The sequence below is a fragment of the Stenella coeruleoalba genome (genome assembly GCF_951394435.1).
Source record: "Stenella coeruleoalba genome assembly, chromosome: 13".
NCBI lineage: Eukaryota > Metazoa > Chordata > Mammalia > Artiodactyla > Delphinidae > Stenella > Stenella coeruleoalba.
In genome coordinates this window covers 64739168-64763926 of record NC_137159.1, presented here as the reverse complement: position 1 = coordinate 64763926, position 24759 = coordinate 64739168, and the positions used below count along the sequence as shown (strand labels likewise).

At 38.1% G+C, this 24759-nt stretch overlaps 1 protein-coding gene across 1 annotated transcript in view; it reads right to left on the bottom strand.

The window, feature by feature from the left end:
- Positions 1-14890, bottom strand: part of NLRC4 (NLR family CARD domain containing 4) — a gene marked incomplete at its 5' end in the record, with an annotated part of 31514 nt that extends 16624 nt beyond the window's left edge. The window contains 7 exons of the mRNA XM_079940774.1: positions 1393-1560; positions 2682-2774; positions 5019-5189; positions 5341-5433; positions 10720-12714; positions 13581-13841; positions 14731-14890. Coding sequence (XP_079796900.1) covers positions 1393-1560; positions 2682-2774; positions 5019-5189; positions 5341-5433; positions 10720-12714; positions 13581-13841; positions 14731-14890 — 2941 coding nt within the window. The remainder of the gene's footprint in view (positions 1-1392; positions 1561-2681; positions 2775-5018; positions 5190-5340; positions 5434-10719; positions 12715-13580; positions 13842-14730) is intronic.
- Between the last annotated feature and the right edge of the window lie 9869 nt (positions 14891-24759).

Genomic DNA, 24759 nt, shown 5'->3' with positions numbered 1-24759 from the left:
GACACAAGAAGGAGATATGGGGATATATGTGTATGTATAGCTGATTCACTTTGTTATAAAGCAGAAACTAATACACCATTGTAAAGCAATTATACTCCAATAAAGATGTTAAAAAAAAAACCCTTTGGACAGCGTAAGGACTTAAAGACATACGTATCTCTAAGAGAGAACGTTTTTAGGAGGGGTGTTAGTCTTTAATGGGTAGAGTTTCAGCCAGGGAGAATGAAAAAGTTCTGGAGATGGTTGGTGATGGTGGTTGCATAAGAATGTGAATGCCACAAAACTGTAGACTTAAAAATGGTTAAAATGGTAAGTTTTATGTTATATATACTACGAGTATATTCTAGAAAATGCATGAGAGAAATGAAGGCAGTCAAGGCTGTTTTCACTAGTCCTTTGCCTCAGGTAATATGGTAGTCTGCCTTCAAGTTGGCTCCAATAATTCTCATCTCCTAGTATGCACTCCTCTGTGTTGTCCCCTCCCACAGTGGATTGGGCTGACCTGGGTAACCCATAGGACACAGCAGTGGTGACCAGAAATGGTCTTCCAAGGCTAGGTCATAAAAGATACTGCAACTTCTAATTGGTTCTCCCTTGGATTTCTTGCTCTGGAGGAAGTGAGCTGCCATGTTATGAGGACATGCAAGCAGTCTATGGAGAGGTCCAGGCATGAGAAAACTAAGGCCTCCAGCCAACAGCCAGCATTAACCTGCCAACCAAATGAGGAGCCACCTTGCAAGCAGGTCTCCAGCAGTCCCAGTCATGACAGCCTAAGCCAGAACCACCCAGCTAAGCTGCTTCCAAATTCCTGACCCACCAAAACGTGAGATAATGTTTATAGTTGTTTTAAGCCACTAAGTTTTGGGGTAATCTTACACAGACATTGATAACTAATACAGAGAGCGTTCAGACCCTTCATCAACTGCCTGAAACTATTGTCTTCAGTCATTTATGTATCTCTGTTTGTTCCTGGATTATATCACAGCTACTTAAAGATATTCCATGACCCCATTTACATAAACTTGCACTTACCTTTACATGTTTTGAATACCCAACAAGTGACGTAAAAATATTTCCCAAGATTGGAAGGGCATTGCTGAATTTCAGACAGTTAAGACTAGAAGAGCAATTCCTAACACAATACACCTTGTCAGATAACGTGAATGTTTTTCCTTTTAACATTGTTAGGTGAAATGCTTAAAAACCTGAAGGCAGGCCAGTGTTTTCAATCATTTTACTCCTTAACATGTATGAACCCTCTTTCAATATATTTATATAAAAAAGAGGAGGCAAATAAATAAATAAAGACGCTAACTAACTAAATAGAGCAAGCCAACTGAAGAACTTTGTGAGGGCTAACTTCTTTTCTCTTGGTTCCGTGCGTATACCTACCTAGAATTCTAACCTCTGCATCTGTGAGTCTCCAGTTTCTCAGCCCAAGCTTGATGAGCTGTGGGGCCCCCTTCAGTTGCTCCAGCAGCCTGTCCAAGCTGACTCGTTCATCACTGCACCAGGGCAGCATCAGCACATTTAGCTGTTCCAAGATGTGCAGCCTGTCAACTTGAAGAACCAGAGAGCAGTTCAGGAATTGGATCCATCTCAAAATTGATGTGGGAGAAGGAATGATTTTTATCTCTGCAGGCTGCTCAATGTGCAATAAGGATCTACTTGGGATTTTTGTTAATATTTTTACGGGAAGTGTTCAAGAATATACAAACATACAGAACAGTATAATGAAATTATATGTACTAATAAGCCAACTTTCAACAAACTCTGAATCATGGACAACCTTGCTTCATCGTCATCAAATTCCTTCCCTTCTATATTATTTTGAAGCAAATCTCAGACAGTTAAGTATCAGGTTTTTTAATTCTAACATAATCACAGTAGCATTATCACACCTTAAAAATCTTATCACTGGGACTTCCCTTGGTGGCGCAGTGGTTAAGAATCCTCCTGCTGGTGCAGGGGACGCAGGTTCAAGCCCTGGTCTGGGAGGATCCCACATGCCGTGGAGCAGCTGGGCCTGTGCTCCACAACTACTGAGCCTGTGCTCTAGAGCTCGTGAACCACAACTGCTGAGCCCACGTGCTACAACTACTGAAGCCTGTGCTCCGCAACAAGAAAAGCCACTGCAGTGAGAAGCCCGCACACCACAACAAAGCATGGCCCCCACTCGCTGCAGCTAGAGAAAGCCCACGCACAGCAACGAAGACCCAACACAGCCAAAAATAAATTAATTAAAAAAAAATCTTATCAGTAACTTAAGCAGATATGTCTTGAATATCACTCTCAGACACTAGCTCACTAGAAGGAGACAAGCAGGTGGGAGTCTCAGGTGCAGTGAGTATGGGAAAACTGGTAACTCAAAAACCATGGGCCTGTATTCCTCAAGGGCAGTTTAAGGAAGGGCTAAATGACTTACTTAAGGTCCATCTAGTAAGGCATATGTGGATAAAAGACTATTTGAGTACCTGATAATGATGACTATTTGAGTATTTGATTTTGGCTAAGTTGTCAATTCGTTTTGTGTTTTTTTTTTTTTTTTTTTTGGCCACACAGTGCTGCATGTGGGATCTTAGTTCCCTGACCAGGAATTGAATCTGCACCGCCCCCTGCAGTGCAAGTGCAGAGTCTTAGCCACTGAACTACCAGGGAAGTCCCTAAATTGTCATTCTTACTTAGTTCATGAAGAGCTTCATTTCCATCCTTTTCCAGATGATTTTCAGATAAATCAAGAATGCTCAGTTTGGCCAAGTTGTGAAGATTCTGAGCTGCAAAAAAAATTTTTTAATCCAAAACAACAAGACTTTCAGGGAACTATAAATGCATTTTTAAAAATCCTTAGAAGAATTCTGAGTCCTTGTTTTCTTTGTTGATAGTATACAAACCATTATTTGACTTGATTAATTAATTTATTTCAAAAAGTATCTGGATAGGTTTAACCCCCAATTGCCACGACTGTGACTAGTGCACAGATATTTCCTTGTTCTAAGTTCTGACTAAAAAAATTGAGTTCACAAAAAGCCTAAAGCATCCGGGAATATAGTTTTTATGTCACTTTAGTAAAGTCACTCCATTTCTCTAAGCCTCAGTGTCTTCATCTTTAGAATAAGGAAGGTGAACTAAATAAACTGTGAGGGTGCTTACAATTCTAAAATGCCCTATCATGAAGGAAAAACAAAGGAACAAAAACCAGATGAGATGAGATGTTCTTTGTGTACTCAGTTTAGATGATTTTGTTAATGTCATAGTGGTGATACTAATAATAAAAACTTAGAAATTAAAAAAAGACAGATGAGGGGCTTCCCTGGTGGCACAGTGGTTGAGAGTCCACCTGCTGATGCAGGGGACACGGGTTCGTGCCCCGGTCCGGGAAGATCCCACATGCCACGGAGCGGCTAGGCCCATGAGCCATGGCTGCTGAGCCTGCGCGTCCGGAGCCTGTGCTCCACAACGGGAGAGGCCACAACAGTGAGAGGCCCGCGTACTGCAAAAAAAAAAAAAAAAGACAGATGAGAAAAATAGAAAACAAATAGCAAAATGACTGATGGAAATCTAGTCCTATAAATAATTACATTAAATGTAAATGGATTAAACACTCCAGTTAAAGAGATTAATAAGACTAGATTTTTTTTTTTAAAGCAAGACCCAACTCCATCTACAAGACATGTATTTTAATGACAAAGACATGAATATACTGAGGTTAAAATTTGGAAAACTATATTACATGTAAACATTAATCATAAAATGCTATCACTCTAGCTGATCACTGCTTAATTCTTTTCATTTCAGATATTTATCATGGTTGTTTAATCTAGTTGAAGTTTTTCCTATCAAGAATAATGAGAAAAATCTCCTTTAAAAAATAGTCAATTTTTTAATGAATATATACTCTTGTTATAATATTAGCTATTACTTATTTATTTATTTATTTTGTGGTACGCAGGCCTCTCACTGTTGTGGCTTCTCCCGTTGTGGAGCACAGGCTCCGGACGCGCAGGCTCAGCGGCCATGGCTCATGGGTCCAGCTGCTCTGCGGCATGTGGGATCTTCCCAGACCGGGGCACAAGCCCGTGTCCCCTGCATCAGCAGGCGGACTCTCAACCACTGCGCCACCAGGGAAGCCCACTATTATTAATTTTAAGCAATCATATGACCCTTTTTCTTATAATAAAATATCTTCTGGGATTTGGTTTAAAATAAAAAACCTGCAGAACTCCTCTTAAAAAGGGTACAGCTGCTATTTTAAGTTCTAAGCCTTTCTCGCTGCAGAGCAAGTAGAGAAGTAAAGTAGTATGGTCATCATTCTCATGCTTTCCGTTGTTTATCTGGCCTTTTCTAATCCTGGGTTTCTCTAGCTTTTGGTTTATATTGGCATATAAATAGTTTCCTTAGGAAACTTTACAGACTCCTAGCAGTTGTGTATTCTATTTTTAAAAGGCTAGACCATCTTTTTTACCAAAATCTAAATTAAAAAATAATCTGAATCGAACATATCTAGTTTATCCTTAAATATGCAAAGGTTTCTCCATACTTGGTATATGCACACTTTAAGAACTCAAAAGACTCAACTCATATTGATGCACATTAACTCCTTCTTTACAGGGCAATAGGTAAGCTTTGGAAAGCCTGAAAACATTTAAGGAAATCCTTCTCTCTCTGCTTCTCAATCACTTCTTTATCCATTCATCCAAATCTTTATTAAGCAGTTATTATATAACAGAATATGTGCCAAGCTTCAAGCACCTATTTCTTATTTTCTTCCTCTTTACCTTTTCTCAAAATGACAACATCTTCAATTATCCTGAAATTCTCTCCTATTATTTATCCATAATAAATTTTCATTCCAGTCATGAAGAAGGTCATTAAAAACAAGTTAGATATTACCTAGAAGTCTTTATTATCTTTTCCAGTTTCCCTAAAAATTAAATTTCCATTTGAGAGACTTAGCATGCCTTAGTATGAAAATATCGCGTGTTTTCTTATACTATTTTCATAATGCAGGCAGCAGTTACCTAGGGTTTTCACAGCATTTCCTGACAGGCAGCAGGAGACTAATTGGATTTCTTTAAGGTCACAGGGTTCAGCTGACAGAGACTTGACTATGTAATCCATTCCCTCCCCTATATCAGACAAGTGGGTCAAACGAAGTAAACACATCTTTTTCAGATTTGTCAGACCTTCAGCTGCAAAAAAAAAGGAAAGGAAATGCATTAAGTCACCAAGTACATAAAGGCATCCTTGCCTTGTATAGACACAGCCAGTGTTAAAGCATCTTAGCTGTTCTTATTATCAAACTTGTATTAGTAAATATATTAGAGAAAACAAAAATCTGACCTAGTTTTATAGCATCTTCTTCATTCATCTTAATATTATCCAGTATGAGCATCATAAGGTTCTTCAAATTACCTAAGCTGTCAGTCAGACCACCTGCCAAAGAAAAGGGATTGGACTATGTTCAGCTGTCATTTACTATATTTCTATTACCAATCAAAAGATTTTAGTTGTCACTATGGGCAAGAAATGCTCATGAAATTGACACAAAAATATATTTTTTTGGTGAGAGATGGAGATCTTCCTTAGCTAAAAACATGTTTTAAAAATATAATGGAATTACAATGGAAAACAATAACAGAAAGATAACTGGGAAATCTCCAAACAGTTGGATGTTAAACAACGCACTTCTAAACAAGCATGGATCAAACAGGAAGTCTCAAGGAAAATTAGATAATATTTTGAAAAATACAGAAATTAAAATATATCAAAATCTCCAGTTAACAGTTACTTAAAGGGAGGTTTAGAGCATTGAATGCTTATATTAGAAATAAGGAAAGTTTTCAAATCAACAACCTAAGCTTACTACTTCAGAAACTAGAGAGATAAGAGCAAAATAAACCCAATGAAAGACAAAGCAATAAAATAATAAAGATAAGGGCAGAAATCAATCACAAACAGAAACAATAGGGAAAAATCAATGGAAATTAAAAGTTATATCTTTAAAAAGATCAATAAAATTGATAAATTTCTAGCAAAACTGACAAAGAAAAAATGAGGAATAACAAATTACCAATATCAGAAATGAAAGGGAAGATATCATTACAGAAATCACAGATGTTAAAAGGATAGAGAATAATATGAACAAATCTACATGCATAAATTTGACAACATAGACAAAATTGCACAATTTCTTGAAAGGCACAAACTAGTAAAATTTACCCAACATTACATAAGTAATCTGAATAGTCCTGTATAACTAAGGAAATTGAATTTGTAGTTTAAAATTTTCCAAAAAAGAAAGTTGCAGGGACAGATAATTTGACTTGAAAATTCTACCAAACTTTCAAAGAAGAAATAACACCAATTCTACACAATCATTTCCAGGAAACAGAAATACAGACAACACTTCCCAACTCATTTTATGACACTACCATTAACCAATCTGAAACCCAGACTAAGGGAATAAAACAAAAGAAAACTTCAAACCAATATCACTTATGAAATCCTCAACAAAATATTACCAAGGAGTCCAGCCATATATAAAAAGAATATTATACTACCACCAAGTGAGCTTCATACAGGGAATGCAGGACTGTTTTGATATTTGGAAATCAATCCATGTACTTCACTATATTAACAGTCTAAGGAAGAAAAACTACATGATCATATAAATTGATACAGCAAAAATTGTTGATACAATCCAATAACCATTCATGATAAAAATCCTCAGCAACCTAGGAATAGAAGGAAACTTCCCCAACCTGATAAAAGGCACCTTCAAAAAAACTACAGTTAGCATCACACTTCATGGTGAAAGTCTGAATGCTTACTCCCTAGGATCAGGAACAAGGGAGGATGTTCACTTTCACCTCTCCTTTTCAACACTATACTGCAAGTCATAATCAGTGCAGTAAGGCAAGAAAATGAAATAAAAGGAATACAGGGACTTCCCTGGTGGCGCAGTGGTTAAGAATCTGCCTGCCAATGCAGGGGACATGGGTTCGATCCCTGGTCTGGGAAGATCCCACATGCTGCAGAGCAACTAAACCTGTGCACCACAACTACTGAGCCTGCACTCTAGAGCCCGCCTGTGCACCTAGAACCTGTGCTCTGCAACAAGAGAAGCCATCGCAATGAGAAGTCTGCACACCACAACCAACAGTAGCTCCTGCTCGCTGCAACTAGAGAAAGCCCGCGCGCAGCAACAAAGACCCAACGCAGCCAAAGATAACGAAATAAATTTATTTTAAAAAATGAATAAATAAAAGGAATACAAAATTGGAAAGGAAGAAATGAAAATAATCTTTTTGGAAGGGACATGAAATAAGTTTATCAAAGGTATAGAGTACAAGATCAACACACAAAAATCAACTGTATTTCTGTAGTAGCAATAAATAATTGGTAACCAAATTTTTTTAAATTACCATTTTTAAATTACCATTTTTTAAATTACCAAATGAATGAAACAGGTATAAATCTAAAAAACATATACACAATCAACATGATGAAAAGTACAAAATGGTGAAAAAAGAAATCAAGGAAAATCTAAACAAATGGAAAGAGAAACCATGGTCATAGATTCAACATAATAACAATGTCAATTCTCCCTAAATTGTTCTATAGATTTAACGTAATTCCAACCAAGATCCCAAGAAGAGTTTTTGACGATATAAACAATGTGATTCTTGGGAATTTCCTGGCAGTCCAATGGTTAGGACTCTGTGATTTCACTGCTAAGGGCTCAGGTTCAATCCCTGGTTGGGGAACTAAGATCCCACAGGCCGTGCGATGCAGCCAAAAAAAAAAAAAAAAAAAAAAAAAAACTGTGATTCTAAAATTTATATGGAAGGACAAAGGAACTAGAATATTTTAAAATTATATTGAAAAAGAAGAAGAAAGTTGGAGAAATAACACTACCCAATTTTATGACTTACTATAAAGTAAAAGTTACTAAGACAATGTAGTATTTGCAAGGGATAGACAAGGGTATTGACAAATGAAAGATCAATGGAAAATAGTATCCAGAAATACACCCATACAACTATAGCCAAAAAATTTGGGCAAAGATATAAAGGCTATTCAAACATGAAAGAATAGTAATTTCAATAAACAGAACAACTGGATATCCATAGGGAAGAAAAATGAACCTTGATCTAAACTTCACACCTTACACAAATGTTAACTCAAAATGGATCATAGATCTAAATGTAAAACATAAAACTTTAAAAGAAAATATAGGAAAAAAATCATCATGACCTGGGGTTATGCGAAGAGTTCTTAGACATGACACCAAAAGCATGATTTATAAAGAAAAAAAATGGACAGCAACAAAATGTAAAACTTTTGTTCTATGAAAGACACTGTTAAAGAATGAAAAGACTAGCTACAGATTGGGAGAAAATATTTTCAAATCACTTATCTCACAAAGGACTTGTATCATGAATATATTTTTAAAAAAACATGTAAAACTCAACATTAAGAAAACAAATTGACCCAATTAAAAATGGGTAGGAACTTCCCTGTTGGTCCAGTGGGTAAGACTCCATGCTCCCAATGCAGGGGGCCCAGGTTCGATCCCTGGTCAGGGAACTAGATCCTGCATGCATGCCACAACTAAGAGTCCACAAGCCACAACTAAGAAGTCTGCATGCTGCAACTAAGAGCCTGCATGCCACAACTAAAGATCCCACATGCCACAACGAAGATCTCACGTGCTGCAACTAAGACCTGGCACAGCCAAAATAAAAATATAAATAAATACTTTTTAAAAACTGGGTAAAAACTTGAAGAGACATTTCACTAAGTTGCAAACAAGCACATGAAGAATTTTCAACTTTTATTAGCCAACTCTGATGATATAACACCATACACAGAGTTCCAGTTGCTCCACATCCTCATCAGCACTTGGTATTGTCTGGTTTTTTTTTTCTTATTGTAAAATGACAAAAAGAAAAACAGAAATAATACTAAATGCTTAGCATTAAGTGAGAATGCAGAGCAACTAAAATTCTCATGTATTGCTACTGAAAATGTAAAATGTACAAAGTGGAAAATAGTTTGGAAGTTTCCTAAAAAGTTAAACAAGCACTTGTCATATGGCTCAGCAACGCTAATCCTACATATTTACCCAAGTAAATTGAAAACTTATTTTCACATTAAAAACTTTCATAAGAATGTTTATAGTAGTTCTATCTATAATTGCCCAAACTGGAAATAACCGACATGTCTTTCAGTAGTGACTAGATTCTAGCTATAAGAAAAAATAAGTGCTGATTGCAAACTCAAATGTCAAAGAGGGCCAGGGAGATGATGTTATTATAAGAAGTAGAACAGATGGGCTTTGTGCCCAACTGGAGATTATGTGTCTTTCCAAAGAGTGTAGGAGCAGATCATGAAGCTCTAGCCAGTTGTTACCAACTGCAGTTGTCAAATCTATAATTTTCAAGAGGAATGAGAAACCTGTATTTTCACATGATATTTCCCAATTTCAAAATGGTGGCATCTCCTTTAGGGAGAAGAGTCATAGCTAGGGGAGAGAGAACGGAAGGAGACTTTTCATCATAGATTGTTTTATAAATTGGACCATGTAAATATATTACTCAAAAAATAAATTTAAAATATTAAGAACAAAATATTGGCAAACATTAAAAAGAAAATTTTTAATTATATGTAGGTCAAATTCAGCATGTAAGTGACCGGTTTGCAATATCAGCACAAACAAATGGCCATCAACAGAAGATGGTAAAGCCTCCTAACACAGAACGCAGTCTAATAAAGTCTGAGTGACTATCCAGAATCTTATAGAAGGTCTTCCTGCATTGAGTAGGAGGTTGCAAAGCTTATCTGTACAAAAGGTTCTAGATTCTTAAAATGATAGAAAATGTCCTCTACAGGGTGACAAGTGAGGCAGAGCCTAATGGGAAGCCACTTGTGGATGAAAATGAATATCAGATTACAGTCACATAGAACAAGGCTCCTGCCGGCCCATAGCTTCACAGAACTCAGCAGCCCCTGCTCTGGGCAACAGGACTGATCTACACAGGTGTGGCTGGACTACACAGGTAAGGGAGACACTCACCTTTAGTGTTATTGTGAATCTGGGGAAAACTCCCCTTTACCCAGAAAGATTGACCCCACATGTATGTGTCTGAAGTCTGGAATTTCTTCATGTTCGACAAAAACTGTTCCCAAAATCTTCCTTCAAAATGAATGATATTTGGGGTGGGGCTGGGGCTGGATGTGCTGCAATTTCCTAGATGAGAATCTAGTGACACAGTTAGCCACCAGCTTCTGCAGGTGATTAGTTTATGGTGGGATTTCCTCCCAGACTTCAAAGAAGGAGGGGTGCTACTTGGCAGGAAAGCAGTGAATGTTGGGTTAAGACAGAGATGCTGACAAGAGGGAGGGTTCACAGAAGACAAGCTTAACCTACTGTATACAAACACAGACAAACATACAAACACACACTTTACCATATATATACTACATAGCTATTCAGTCAGACTACAGAGCTTCAGCTCTGGGAATCCTTCCTAGGGCCTCCCAATCTGACAGCCTTCCCCTGACATGGAAGTCTCTCCCAAGCCCTTCCACTTCCCTTCCAAGTCCTGACACTAGTAGAAACTATTAGAAAATTTCAAGAAAAACAAATAATATCTAATATTTCCACAGTAACTAGCCGGGTTTAATTATAGCTTAAACTGCTAATGTTTACAATACCTGGTAGCTGTTGAGTCTCTAGGTTGTGAATACTTAAGGTGTGCAGGTTTGTCACAGATGTGATATGCCGCTCGTCTTCTAAGGTGAGGGGACTGGCTTCCACTATGATGGAGTGAATGTCCTTAAAGGTGCTGAGGACCGAACTGAGGCTTCCAGCCATGCCGGCACATCTCTTAATGTACAACCTGAGGCTTTTAGCAGAGCTGAATATTTTCCCTAGGTATGTGATATCTTGCTTATTCAACTTGCAGAAATCCCGGAGTGTAACCTCCAATGTCTTGAATTCCTGCTTCCAGTTGAAGAACAAAGACACAGCCCTGCTGGGAATGTAGGTTCCTGAGGACTCTTGCATGTGGACCCTGCTTGCATCTTCTGTGGTCTTATCCTGAGAAGCCACAGCTCCCCCGTACAGGTCTAGTTTAACAAAGTCCAGAGCACTTGCACAATTAGGCAAGTTTTCAAAGAAGTCAAATAAGTAATCAGGGATGTTTTCTGAGTTGATATGTAGGCTTTTACCATGAAAGAAAGCTTCAAATTCTTCTCTCAGGTTTGATGTGGATATACTCTCACAGAATAAATTGATGCCACACTCTGTAAAGGAGTTGATGTTTATGGCTTTCAGAATTTCTTGCACAGTGGTGCTTTTCACATTTTGCATAGATTCCTGCCTCCAGAGAGGCCTCTTGGTGACTAAAAGCCCACCGAGGCTGCCATGTTGATACACTGATGCCAGGTGTTTCAGAACAGTCCGGGTGGCTTCGGCAGATGACCCACACGTATACAGGAGCAGGTTGCTGTACTTGGATGTAATGTCTGAAATGGAAACCATTTTCTGCAAGTGACCATTCCCCTTGGTCACCTCTGCTGGCTCTTCAGACGTCAATAAACTGCTGAGTCTGCGTCCTGCTGTGTACTCCTGGAATGATTTATGAAAGAACTTATACTTCGGCTTGAACCGTTGAGCTGTGTATTTACAGAGGAGTCCCGTTGTCAGCAGAACATCCTCGTTCACACTGGACAAGTCATCCGGTTCAAAATCAAACCTGTGGGAGAACACGCCCTCCAGAGCTAGGTCTCCACAGTGGTCCAGGCTCCGAGTGACCTCACTTGGAGCCACCCCTTTACGTTTGTGCTTGTTTTTATTTACTAGCAGATCGTAGAAAGCACAGAACAGTGTGGTTTGTGTGTTAGAGTGGAACTCACTTTTCCCCATCTGGATTGCACAAGTGATGACCACAAAGAGAGGGGTCTTCATCAGATTCCTCAAGCACCTGGATTTCTGAATTTGGAGCAACAAGCCTTCAGCGAGCTCCTTTATCAGCACTTCCCGGATGAGAGCCTGGGCACTGTCCTCGGTCATGTCCCCCACCTCGGCAATCAGCGCACCAAACTGCCTGATGTACCTCAGGCACTCCGTGGTGGTGGTGACGATGACCATATTCTTGAAGCGGTGGTTTTCCTTTATTAGGGCTTCGATTTCTGGGCAGTTCTGGGCCTTGAATTCATTGTAGCCATCAAGGAGAAAAAGAACCCTCTGCCGTAGCTTCAGTAGCATGGCCATGAAAGTCTGCTTCCTGATTGTGTCAGGTATATCCAAGAGTTGGTCACACAGGGTTTTGAAGAGTCCACCCTGGGCCCTGCTCAGACGGAGAAATAAAACTAATTTGAACTTGGTCAGAGCCTGGCACTCTCCAGAGGCCCAGAGCATGGCAATTCGCTGCAGCAAAGTGGACTTCCCTTTGCCCGGTTCCCCTTCGATGATGCAGGGGCTCTGAAGAGTGTCCAGCAGGCCACTCAGGGTCAGCTGCTCCAGACGGTGATGGTGTTGGTCCTTCCTCCATAGAACCGGTTCTGTGAAGGTGCTTTTCAAATTAAAAATAATGTCAATATCTTCACCCAGTGGATAGTAGTTCAGAAAAGATGGGGTATGGTATAAGTCCTTTAAATCCTGAGCCAAACCATCTAAGTCTTCTTCTGACATCTGATAAAAAAGACCTGTTAGAGAAGAGGTGAAATTGAAGAGGATCCAATTCTGTGTCTCCCCAGAACCTAGAGTTCAGGAGGAGGAAGGAGGAGTGAGGCTGAGAATCTTCCCTTGGTGACTTTCTTTTCCTTCCCCAGTTCTGAGCTGGCAGAAAGGGTTCCAAATATTTACTCCTGCTTTTCCCTGTTACCCTTTACCCTACTTGCCCTTTTGCCTTGTGTTTCTTCCTTTCCACCACCAAATTTTGTAGCAGCTGATTGGAAAGGAGAGGAGCCAGAGTTTGGGTTAAGGAAAGTGCATGAGAATAGTGGGGATATGGTTGAGAATGATGGTCAGGGGTAACTTTCAGCCAATCAAGCCTTAACCTTGATTAAAATCTGTCAGGAAAGAATTGACTAATTTAAAGAAAGAAAAACTAAATTAATATTTCATGAAAAGCAGAATCATGCTTCTTTAGTCAGTCAGGCTCTCTTTACCATGGTGCTTGGATTACAGAGTAGGTAGTCTGGGGGCCACTTGTCCACAGATGGTCCTCATCAGACTAAGGAATGTTGACAACTACTACTGCCTACTGCCTTGGCTTCTTAAGTGCCTTCACTGTCCAGTTTGATTCTGAAGTCAGCCTGTGCTAAATCATTTATTCCCTTACCCTGGAGTTACTTATTTGGCTTCACCATCAAGTGACCTAGTGGGAGTTTTTTGTTTTGTTTTATTTTCCTGAGAGTGTCTGAGCTTTTCCTCAGACATAACCAAAGCCCAATGCCCAGTGATATGAGAGCATTGGAGGGAGGAGAGCAGAGGTTCTGTCATGGGGATTATGGATCTTCTTCATGATTTATTCTATTTGTAGAACAGCTAAAAGAAAACTAATACTTACTAAGTCCATGCAAGTCCTGAAACAGAGGATAGTTCCACTTTTCAAGGGATTTAAGGAACAGGTTACAGGCTTCTGAACCCTTCTTCAAAATCATGTGAATGATCCCTCTCGCAGCATCCTGCTCGACCTTCTCACAGCAAATGATGTTTACTTCATTGTCATTCAGAACATTCCATACAAATAGCTCATCCAAAATTTGCTTTATAACAGTCATTCCCATCCTTTGAATGAGAATTTGACTGTTCTCCTTTATGAAATCCACTGAGGGGATGGGGGAGAAATATACATATTTATTCATTTATACAAAATGTGCATATCAGCATTATGTTGCCAGGGCATTAGGTTCATGCTTTTTTTTTTTCCCCTTTGGACCTATCTTGAGTTATGGAGATGCCAAATGCTTGAATTCCAGGCCCTCAAGAAAAGCTGTAAAGACCCTCATTCCTGACCCCAGAGTCCTTGGTGAGCAAGACGTTTTTTCTTTGATAACAAAGTAAAGTGAGCAATCTTGTCCTTGATATAAAAGCATCCGCACTAAGGTAATAGGGGTAAGATGATGCGCTTTCAAGTAGGGAGACTGGCGTACGATCTGCCATTACCATCTGTGTAACCTTGGCAAGTTGCTAAACCTCTTTGAGCCTATTTCAATGCTGTGCTGATAAATGTTGAACACACTGCCTCTCTGGGGGTAAAGGCCTGAATTCATAACACGTACCAATCTGCATGTTATAAATATTCCCACTGAGGCCAAATTCAAGCTAACAATGTATGTCAACTGGCTAACAAAAATCATAAAAATTAACAGTGAGTTCTCACAAAACAGTAAGAACCAGCTGTAGTACACCACTGGTTCCTTGTCTGTACAATGGAGTTGAGAACAGTATTTTACTTATGAAGTTGTAATGAGAACTCGTGTATAGTATTTCATACAAAGTAATAGCTCAATAAATGTTAGCTACTATTTTTAGCCATTATTCTGCTGTCAACACTCAAAGGAGTAGCACATTTTATCTCCCATAGAATTTGGTATTTTCTGAAGAGTATCACTGCAAAATAGTCGTCTGTATTCAGTTTAAGCTCTCTCACCTCTCACAGTGAGGTTCCCTGAAGAAGCTGTCTCGTTTCTGTGTCTGCCTTGCCAAGATCTAACTCTCCCAGGCAGTCCATGCCAGCTCGGAGAAGTGCCTCCCTGGTGTTGTACTCTCAGACACTGTCTGCACTACTTTTCCTCTTGGGCTAGGCTGCTCCTGGTTTTCAAATCTTTCTTGACTCATCCAAGTGGATACCTCCTCCCGAAGACCCTGAGGCATCTCTGGTCTGAATTACACCATCAGGCACTCAAACCCCCAGGATCGTACCCCAGGTCCCCTTTCTCTCTGTCCCATGCAGATCTCTACTGCTAACCTCAGCTGGAATGTTACCACATCCCTGTCTACGTGGCCGGTCAGCAAGTCTCTCTCTTGCCCTCTGGGGTCTCATCTGTTTTCTAGGCTTCTACATCCTCCCTATGGAGACAACCTCTAAGTCTGATTCTAGTCACTTAGAAAGGCCTAGAGACCACCGCAAGATCACAGGACTAGCCTTTTGGAGGTGACATTTCTTCAGCTGTAAAATTAAGATATTGATACTTTAATTCTTTAAAAGGCTCATGAAAAAGACTGAATAAAGTCACATAAGGCACAGACATAAAAATATTTTAAAATTTGAAAAGTGTGCTGCTATGTAACTGTAAGATGTTCTTATTACTAGCCATGGTATCTCCCTGAGTGTGGACTACCATACTCCTCTCTTATCAAGTAGTTAAGTGAAAACCATGCTGCTTATTCATTCATCCAGTATTCATTCTTAGCAGAATATCTCTGTTTAGACTAGTGCTGTACAGTAGAATTTTCTGAGATGATAAACATGTTCTATATTTGCTCTGTCCAGTAGTGGAGCCATTAGTCACGTGTGGCTATTGAGCACTTGAAATGTGGCTAGCGTGACTGTGAGACTGAATTTTACATTTTATTTAGTTTTTGTTTATTTAAATTACTGTGCGACTGAATTTTAAATTTTATTTAGTCTTTGTTTATTTAAATTTGCATTAAATAGACACATATAGCTACTTACTAGTAACTACATTGGATAGCATAGTCTACACCCAGTCATCAAAGCGGAAAGAGTTATATTTTGGTCGCCACTTAGATCTACTCCGTGTTTCTTCACAATGATCTTGACAGATCTCTCTGCTTTCTGACCAGGAGGGTAAGCCCGAGTATGTGATGGCAGGAGACCCATATTTTTTCCTTTTCAACCATAAAAACCAGAGAGTTTAATGAAAAGCAAGCTTGTATAAAAGAACATTCATGTTCAATAGGCAAAAAAATTAGACATATCATTGAAGAAATTAGGGGAAACAAATTGCACTAAGGGGAAAAATGCTTTCAGGTAATATAGGAAATATAAATGTACTTTTGATTCTTGAATAAAATCTTAATGTATTACAATATTCTCAGCATATAAGAAAATTCCAACAGGAGATGATTTCTAGTGGAACAGAGCTGAACTTTCCTTCTTCTGAAGGGACTCAGATTTGGATTGCTGACTTGATAAAAAGATAGATCATGTAATATTCTTCCTGAGTGCATCTTCAGGACTGACAAAGAGATCAGAAAGAATAGCGTCTTTATTCAATTACTGTTGCAAATAGGAGATGTGTTCTGGAAACACCCACAGAAATAAAAACACAATTAACATAATGAGATGTCATTTTGCACCTACCAATTATTTATATTTTATTTGTGTTATTATTTTTCACATAAATATTGTTTATTGTCTATTTTACCCTTATTCCACCTTCTCCCTGTACCCTCCATTCCTGAATTACACTCGCAAATATACACCATATTGTAAGCACTGTGAGAACAAAAAGCATGCTTTGTTTTGATATTATACCCCCAGGGCCTAGAACTGTGGTTAATTAATTAACATTTGTTGAATAAATGAATTTGGTACAGATTAAAATGAAAAACCTCACCATGATGAAAAAGTTGTGAGAAAGCATTTACCATTAGAACTATTGGATAGTGCTGCAGTGAACATTGGGGTGATATATGTATACGTATAACTGATTTACCTTGCCGTACAGCAGAAACCAACACGACATTGCAAATCAGTTACACTCCAATAAAAATTTTTTAAAAATAAAGTGTTTGGAATAGTAAAAAACAAAAACAAACAAACAAAAAACCTATTGGATAGTTTGGGCTTATATTCTTAGTCATCTAGGATCACATTCTTGCAAGAGTTAAACATGCAGCCCAGACCTTGAACATGGTACCTTTTATTTAATGTTCCTTAAGCAAATCAATATCCCCCAAATTTGTATATTATTTCAGATTTTCCTGAGGTTTTAGGACAATGTATGTGTTTTATCTCACATAAGTCCCAAATTGTTTAGAACTGAGTACTAATAGCAAAACCTTTCAAAGTGTGTGGCAATGTACCAGGAAACAGGAAATTCCCAGAAGCCATCTTTCAAACCCAGGATCTAGCCTCCCATGATGTCAGGGGACCAATATTTTAAAACAATCACTCTCTGTGAAAGTCCTAGCTTATCTGTGGTTCTGCCATTTAACACGGGCCACCATGTTTATAACTGAATTCTCAGAACCACAGAAAAATATTTGATGGGCATTCCATATATCAATATAACTGATCAGAGAAAGGCATGAATTGATTTTCTGCTCACTATCACCCGTATTTGGAAACACACTCTACAATCACGCAGATTTGATTTCTAGTATACTTACTTGTTCTGAATAAAAACTTTCCAGCTTTCTATATCTCAATAGACAATATTAGTTCCAAATGGAGAAGTCAAAGATGACTCCAATACTGTCCTCTTCTTTCTGTAAAACGGCTACTCATTCTGTAAAACTAACAAAACAGAAACAATCAAGACAGCAACCATTGTCACTTTTGTATTTTTTTTTCCACACCAAAAAGGACGCACTATACATAATGTTTGACATGTTTTTTTTTCATTTAGTATATTTTGAGACATTTCTATATCAGTTAAGTAGTAAACTGCCTCATTTTAAAAATCAATTTCATTGACGTAAAATTTACATGCAATAAAATACAAGGAGCTTTGACAAATGTACACACCCAAGTCAGTAATACCCCAGTCAAGATTTAGAATATGCCCATCACTGCAGAAAGTTCCCTTGTGCCCCTTTATAATTCATTCCTCCTAGTCTCCATCAAAGCAACCACTAATCGGATTTCTTTAACTATAAATTACTTTTGCCTGTTCTAGAAATTCATGTAAATGGACAAATGTAGGGGGTACTCTTGTGTCTGGCTCCTTTCACTTTGTATCATGCTATTGAGATTCTCCTTGCTGTTTGCAGGAATTGGTAGTTCAGTCATTTTTAATGGCTAAGCAGTATTCCATTGTAGGAACAGATCAATTTACCTATTAATTCTGTTGATGGACCTTTGGTTTGTGTCCAGTTTTTGGCTATCATGAATGAAGCTTCTATCAACATTCCTTTGTGGACATACGTTTTCATTTCTATTGGGTGAGAATCTAGAAGTGGAATTTCTAGGTCATATGGTGAGTGTATGTTAATTTTATAGATGGTGCCAAACTGTTTTTTAAAGTGGTCATACCATTTTACATGCTTACCAGCAGATAAAATCAACAGTTCCAGTGGTTCCAAATCCTCAGCAGCACTTGGCATTATCCGTCTTTTTAATTTTAGCCATTCTAATGAATGGGTAGTGTTATCTCATTTTGTAATATTAATTTTCATTTCTTGATGACTAATGATGTTGAGCATCTTTTCATGTACTTTATTTATCATTCATAAACTTTTTGTGAAGTATCTGTACAAATCTTTTGCCCATTTTACAAATTGGGTTGTCTTTTTATTATTGACTTTCAAGAGTTCTTCATAGATTCTGAATACAATTTTTTTGTCAAATACATGTATTATAAATATTTTTTACTCATCTGTGGTTGTTTTGATTGTGCCTAGGATTTAATTTACAGAGATAACTGAGTGACAAAATGAAGACGTCAATGCCAATGAAAAATGTTTTATTACTTATGATTCGCAAGAGAAGGAGGGCCTGCTGTGCCACACAGGACCACATGGGGCCTCATGGGGAAGTACCAGAGTTGATCAGGAGGCAGAAGGAGCAAAGGAGAAAGCTTAGCCCAGAGCCTCTATAACAGTTTTCACAGGAAGAAACAGGTGATGCAGGGTAGGCAAGTTCAGCAAGTTTAGGATTGGATAGTTTGAATAATTTCAGTAGACTCTGGACTATAAGGGTGGCCTGGGAGTGATTTAGGGCAGGGGAAATATTGGCTTGATGTGTGAGAGTTTGATAAAGTTGGTGGTTGAAGATACGGTCTTTGGATTCATTTGTTTGCATATGAAAGGCACACTCACAGGCAAGTTTTTTGCTATCCCTAGGAATTAGCTAGCCCTGGTATGGGCAGCCTCTTTTGGCCAGCAAAGCCCCCAAGATATCAAAGCATCATAAAATATAGAAAATAAAAAACATGATTAATACAATGGTTTGCCTTTTGTTCTTTGTGTCTTTTGAAAAGCAAAACATTTTTATTTTTATGAAGCTCAACTTATTAATTTTTTCTTCTTTATGCTATTTGATTCATGCTATTTGTTCATGCTATTTGTGTCCTCTTGACAAAATCATTGTTACCCTGAGCCACAAAGATTTTCATCTAAGTTTTCTTTTAGAGGTTTTATAATTTTAGCTTTTACATTTAGGTCATTGATCCATTTTGAGATAATTTTTTGTTTATGATGTGAGATAAGGAGTTGAGGTTCACTCTTTTTCCACAGGGATGTACAGTTTTTCCATCATGATTGGTTGAAAATATCTTTTACCCACTGAACTTGTGAGCATATTTCTGGACTCTATTCTGTTCCACTGATTTATGCCTGTCCTTATGCCAATATCACACTGTCTTGATTACCGTATCCTTATAATAAGCCTTGAAATCGGGTAGTGTAAATCCTTCAGTTTTGTTCTTTTTGAGAATTGTTTGCATTCCCATATAAATTTTATTTTATTTTTATTTAACTTAATTTAATTTTATTTATTTTTGGCCACACCACACAGCTTGTGGGATTTCAGTTCCCTGACCAGGGATTGAACCCAGGCCCTCAGCAGTGAAAGCACAGAGTTCTAACCACTGGACCGCCAGGACATTCCCTTTATTTAATTTTATTTATTTATTTTTTAGCATGACGTATTAGGGCAGTTTATTACACAGCAAAAGCAACCAGGACAATGAGCAACAGGAAGTGGTGGCAAACATTAATATTGATGCAGCTTCTAAATCACAGAAACCCTAGAATTGAACCTCCTGCTTTCTGAGGTATGAATGCCACGGAGTGTCACAGTTCAACCCTTCTGCCTACATTTAGAGTTCTCTCGCCTCAGAGCCTGGTGTGTTTCAATTCTCTGCTAGGTTTCCTGTCTAACTTCTAGATCAAGAAAGTTTGAATGAACTTTAGATAAACACTTAAAATTATTTCCTGGAAGTTCACCAGACCGAACATGTGAATCCTCCCCAGTCTGCACAATTGAAAACACGTTATATAATTTCTGCTTCTCAGGGCAGTAGGGCTGTGCAAGACGCAGAACACTGGGACTGCTGCCTGTCCTCTGGAATCACATTTTATTTATTTTTTAAATATTTTAATTTTATTGGAGTATAGTTGATTTACAATGTTGTGTTAGTTTCAGGTGTACAGCTAAGTGATTTAGTTATACATGTACATATGTTCATTCTTTTTTAGATTCTTTTCTCTTATAGCTTATCACAGAATACTAAGTAGAGCTCCCTGTGCTGCTATACAGTGGGTCCTTGTTGGTTATCTGTCTTATATATAGTAGTGTGTGTATGTACATCCCGTGCTCCTGGTTTATCCTTCTCCTACAATGTTTCCCCTTTGGTAACCATAAGTTTGTTTCTGATATCTGTAAGTCAGTTTCTGTTTTGTAAATAAGTTCATCTGTATCTTTTTTTTAAAAATTAGAGAACGGACATGTGGACACGGCAGGGAAAGGGGAGGGTGGGACGAATTGGGAGATTAGGATTGACATATATACACTACCATGTGTAAAATAGATAGCTAGCAGGAACATTCTATAAAGCACAGGAAGCTCAACTCGGTGCTCTGTGACTTCCTAGATGGGTGGGATGGGGGTGGGGAGGGAGGTCCACGAGGGAGGGGATATAGGTATACATATAGCTGATTCACTTCATTGTACAGCAGAAACTAACACAACATTGTAAAGCAATTATACTCCAATAAAAAAAATTAGATTCCATATATGAGTGATATCATACGATGTTTGTCTTTGTCTGTCTGACTTACTTCATTTACTATGATAATCTCTAGATCCATCCATGTTGCTGTAAATGGCATTATTTCATTCTTTTTTATGGTAGGGTAATATTCCATTGTATATAAGTACCACATCTTCTTTATCCATTCCTCTGTCGATGGACATTTACATATAAATTTTAAAATTAGTTTATTAAATTCTGTTTTTAAAAGAAGATTTTTTGACTTCTGCTTTCTGGCCGGGCACGTAAGGAAGTCATTACTCCATCCTAATGTCAAGTTAAAAGCTGAATAAACTGAACATGAACAACTCTTCTTAGAGCTATCAGAGAATTGAGGTCACAGAGCAAACTGCTACTGCAAAATTGAAGACGCAGTCAGGCAGACACAGAATTGCAAACTTACTGGAGCAGAAACCCAGGAGGAGCAGACACTCATGAGCAGAAACCTCAGAGGATCTCATAACCAGGTAGGAAACCCTAAACTGTAATTGATGAATTTCTAGAGGATCAGTGTGGACAAGTCTGTGAGTTAAAAACTCCAAGAGCATCCAGTTTAGCAAAGTCCCCATGCTTTTGTGAGTTTTACCTCCAGGAGCCCTACCAGGTTCTCATAGTGTAGATCAGAGAAAAATCTCTTGCTTCCAGTAAAGGGAGGGGAAAAGTAGCCATTTTGAATTATGCCCAGAGCATTCTATTCTTTTTTTTTTTTTAATTTTTATTTATTTATTTATGTCTGTGTTGGGCCTTCCCTGCTGCATGCGGGCTTTCTCTAGCTGTGGCGAGCAGAAGCTACTGTTCATTGCCAGGGCATGTGGGATCTTCCCAGGCCAGGGCTTAGAACCTGTGTCCCCTGCATTGGCAGGCAGACTCCCAACCACCATGCCACCAGGGAAGCCCCCAGAGCATTCTATTCTTCCTAAAAAATCCTGCCCTCAACATCAATTATTTTACCAGAGCCTCACCTACTGAGATATTAACAGAGCTTAGCTGACCTGGGGGAAGGGAAATACCCAGCTCCAGCCTCCTCTAGGAGGAGGAATATTTTATTTATTTATTTTACTACAGAGACTTTTAAGAGCCATTACAATCAATACCAAAGAAACAAGAGCATGGACACTATTTCAAGTTCTGGAACATAATGTGAAATAGAATATTTATGAATTTCTGCTAAACCTAGCATCATGTTTAAGGCTTTCAATAAGTCTTTTTTTCTGTTGCTTCATGTGAAAAAAACTTTTTTTAACATCTTTATTGGAGTATAATTGCTTTACAATGGTGTGTTAGTTTCTGCTTTATAACAAAGTGAATCAGTTATACATATACATATGTTCCCATATCTCTTCCCTCTTGCATCTCCCTCCCTCCCACCCTCCCTATCCCACCCATCCAGGTGGTCACAAACCACCTAGCTGATCTCCCTGTGCTATGCAGTTGCTTCCCACTAGTTATCTATTTTACGTTTGGTAGTGTATATATATGTCCATGCCACTCTCACTTTGTCACAGCTTACCCTTCCCCCTCCCCATATCCTAAAGTCCATTCTCTAGTAGGTCTGTGTCTCTATTCCCGTCTTACCCCTAGATTCTTCATGACCTTTTTTTTTTTCTTAGATTCCATATATATGTGTTAGCATAAGGTATTTGTTTTTCTCTTTCTGACTTACTTCACTCTGTATGACAGACTCTAGGTCCATCCACCTCACTACAAATAACTCAATTTCATTTCTTTTTATGGCTGAATAATATTCCATTCAACCTAAGTGAAAAAAAAGTGAAAAAAACTTTTTGAAATTAAAATTTTTAAGAAGTGTTCTTCATTTAACTATGATCAAAGATATATTAACAATTCTGGCAAGACTCCATTTAACACAAATACACAAAATGATCAATTTGCTAAAGTCATTGACAAAGGTACAGAAGGTAAGGCTTGAGAAGGGATTTTATTATTCATTACTATCCTGGACTGATATGTCGATATAGGTTTTTCCTTTTTTTGTACCTCAATATTTACTCTAGTTTGTATGTTTGTATGTTTTTACTGCCATGATTACATACACAAAATTCAATAAAAGAAAATTGTCACTACTAAAACAACAACAGGATTAAAAAATGGGCAAAGAACTTGAATAGACATTTCTCCAAAGAAGATATACAAATGGCCAAAAAGCATATGAAAAGATGCTCAACATCACTAATCACTAGGGAAATGCAAATCAAAACCACAATGAGATATCACTTGAACCTATTAGAATGGCTACTGTTAAAAACAAAAACAGAAAATAACAAGTGTTGGTAAGGATATGGAGAAATTGGAAACCTTGTGCACTTTGGTAGAAAGTAAAATGGTGCAGCTGTTATGGAAAACAGTATGGTGGTTCTTCAGAAAATTAAAAATAGAATCACTGTATGATCCAGCAATTCCACTGGGTATATATCCAAAATCATGAAAGCAAGGTCTCATTGTAAGTTGTACACCCATATTCATAGCAATATTATATTATGATAGCCAAGAGACAGAAGCAACCCATGTGTTAATTGATGGATGGATGGATAAACAAAATGTGGTATAAACACAAAATGGAATATTACTGAGCCTTAAAAAGGAAGGAAATCCTCCAGCAATCCCACTCCTGAGCATATATCCAGAGAAAACGCTAATCTGAAAAGATACATGCACCCCAGTGTTCATAGCAGCACTATTTACAATAGCCAAGACATGGAAGTGAACTAAACATCCATTGACAGATGAATGGATAAAGAAGATGTGGTACATATATAAAATGGAATATTACTCAGACATAAAAAAGAATGAAATAATGCCATTTGCAGCAACATGGATGGACCTAAAGATTATCCTGTTGCAAGGAAAGGAAGGCAATCCTGTCACAAGCGGCAGTATGAATGAAACTTGAGGACATGATGCTAAGTGAAATAAACTAGTCATAAAAAGATGAAAACTGTATGCTTTAACTTAAATGAAATATCTAGAGTAGCCAAATTCATAGAAACAGAAAGTAGAATGGTAGTTGCCAAGGGCTGTGGGGAGGGGAAAATGGGTAATTGTTGCTTAACAGATACAGTTTCAATTTTGCAATACACGAAAGTTCTGGAGATTGTACAACAGTGTGAATATACATAACCGCTACTGAACTGTACACTTAAAAATGATTAAGATGGGGGAGTTTCCTGGTGGTCCAGTGGTTAAGACTCCACGCTTCCACAGCAGAGGGCACGTGTTTAGGGAACTAAGATCCTGCAAGCCATGTGGCAGAGCCAAAAAAATAAACAAATAAGTAAAATAAAATCCAATGTCTAATTTTAAAAAAATGGTTAAGATGGTAAATTTCATGTTACATGTGTTTTACCACATTAAATTAATTGTCACTGTCTGAGTTTCCTTTTTTGCCATTACTATCATTAATCTTGTTGTGTGACTATTATTGAAAATTAGTTTATATGGAGGAGGGAGGTGTACAAAATGATTTGTTTAAATGTCAAATATGCTAGGTACACCCAGCTGAGATACAAATAGTCATGTTCTTAGGGCCAAACTTTTCATCACTGGACAAATAAATGAGATTAAAATGGAACTTAGATGGCTAATGGATGGGGCACCAAAGAACTGGGCCCCATTGTCTCTGTGTGAGGAGCCAGAGGATCTGAGGCTTTCAGAGATGAGAGAAGCAAGAAAAGCTGTCAAAGGAAGAAAGAGTTTCTTTGAGGGCAGTTTTTCAAACTAGTGAGCTCATTAGCAGGTCATGATATCAACTGAAGTGTGTTACAATTAGAATAATTTTAAAAA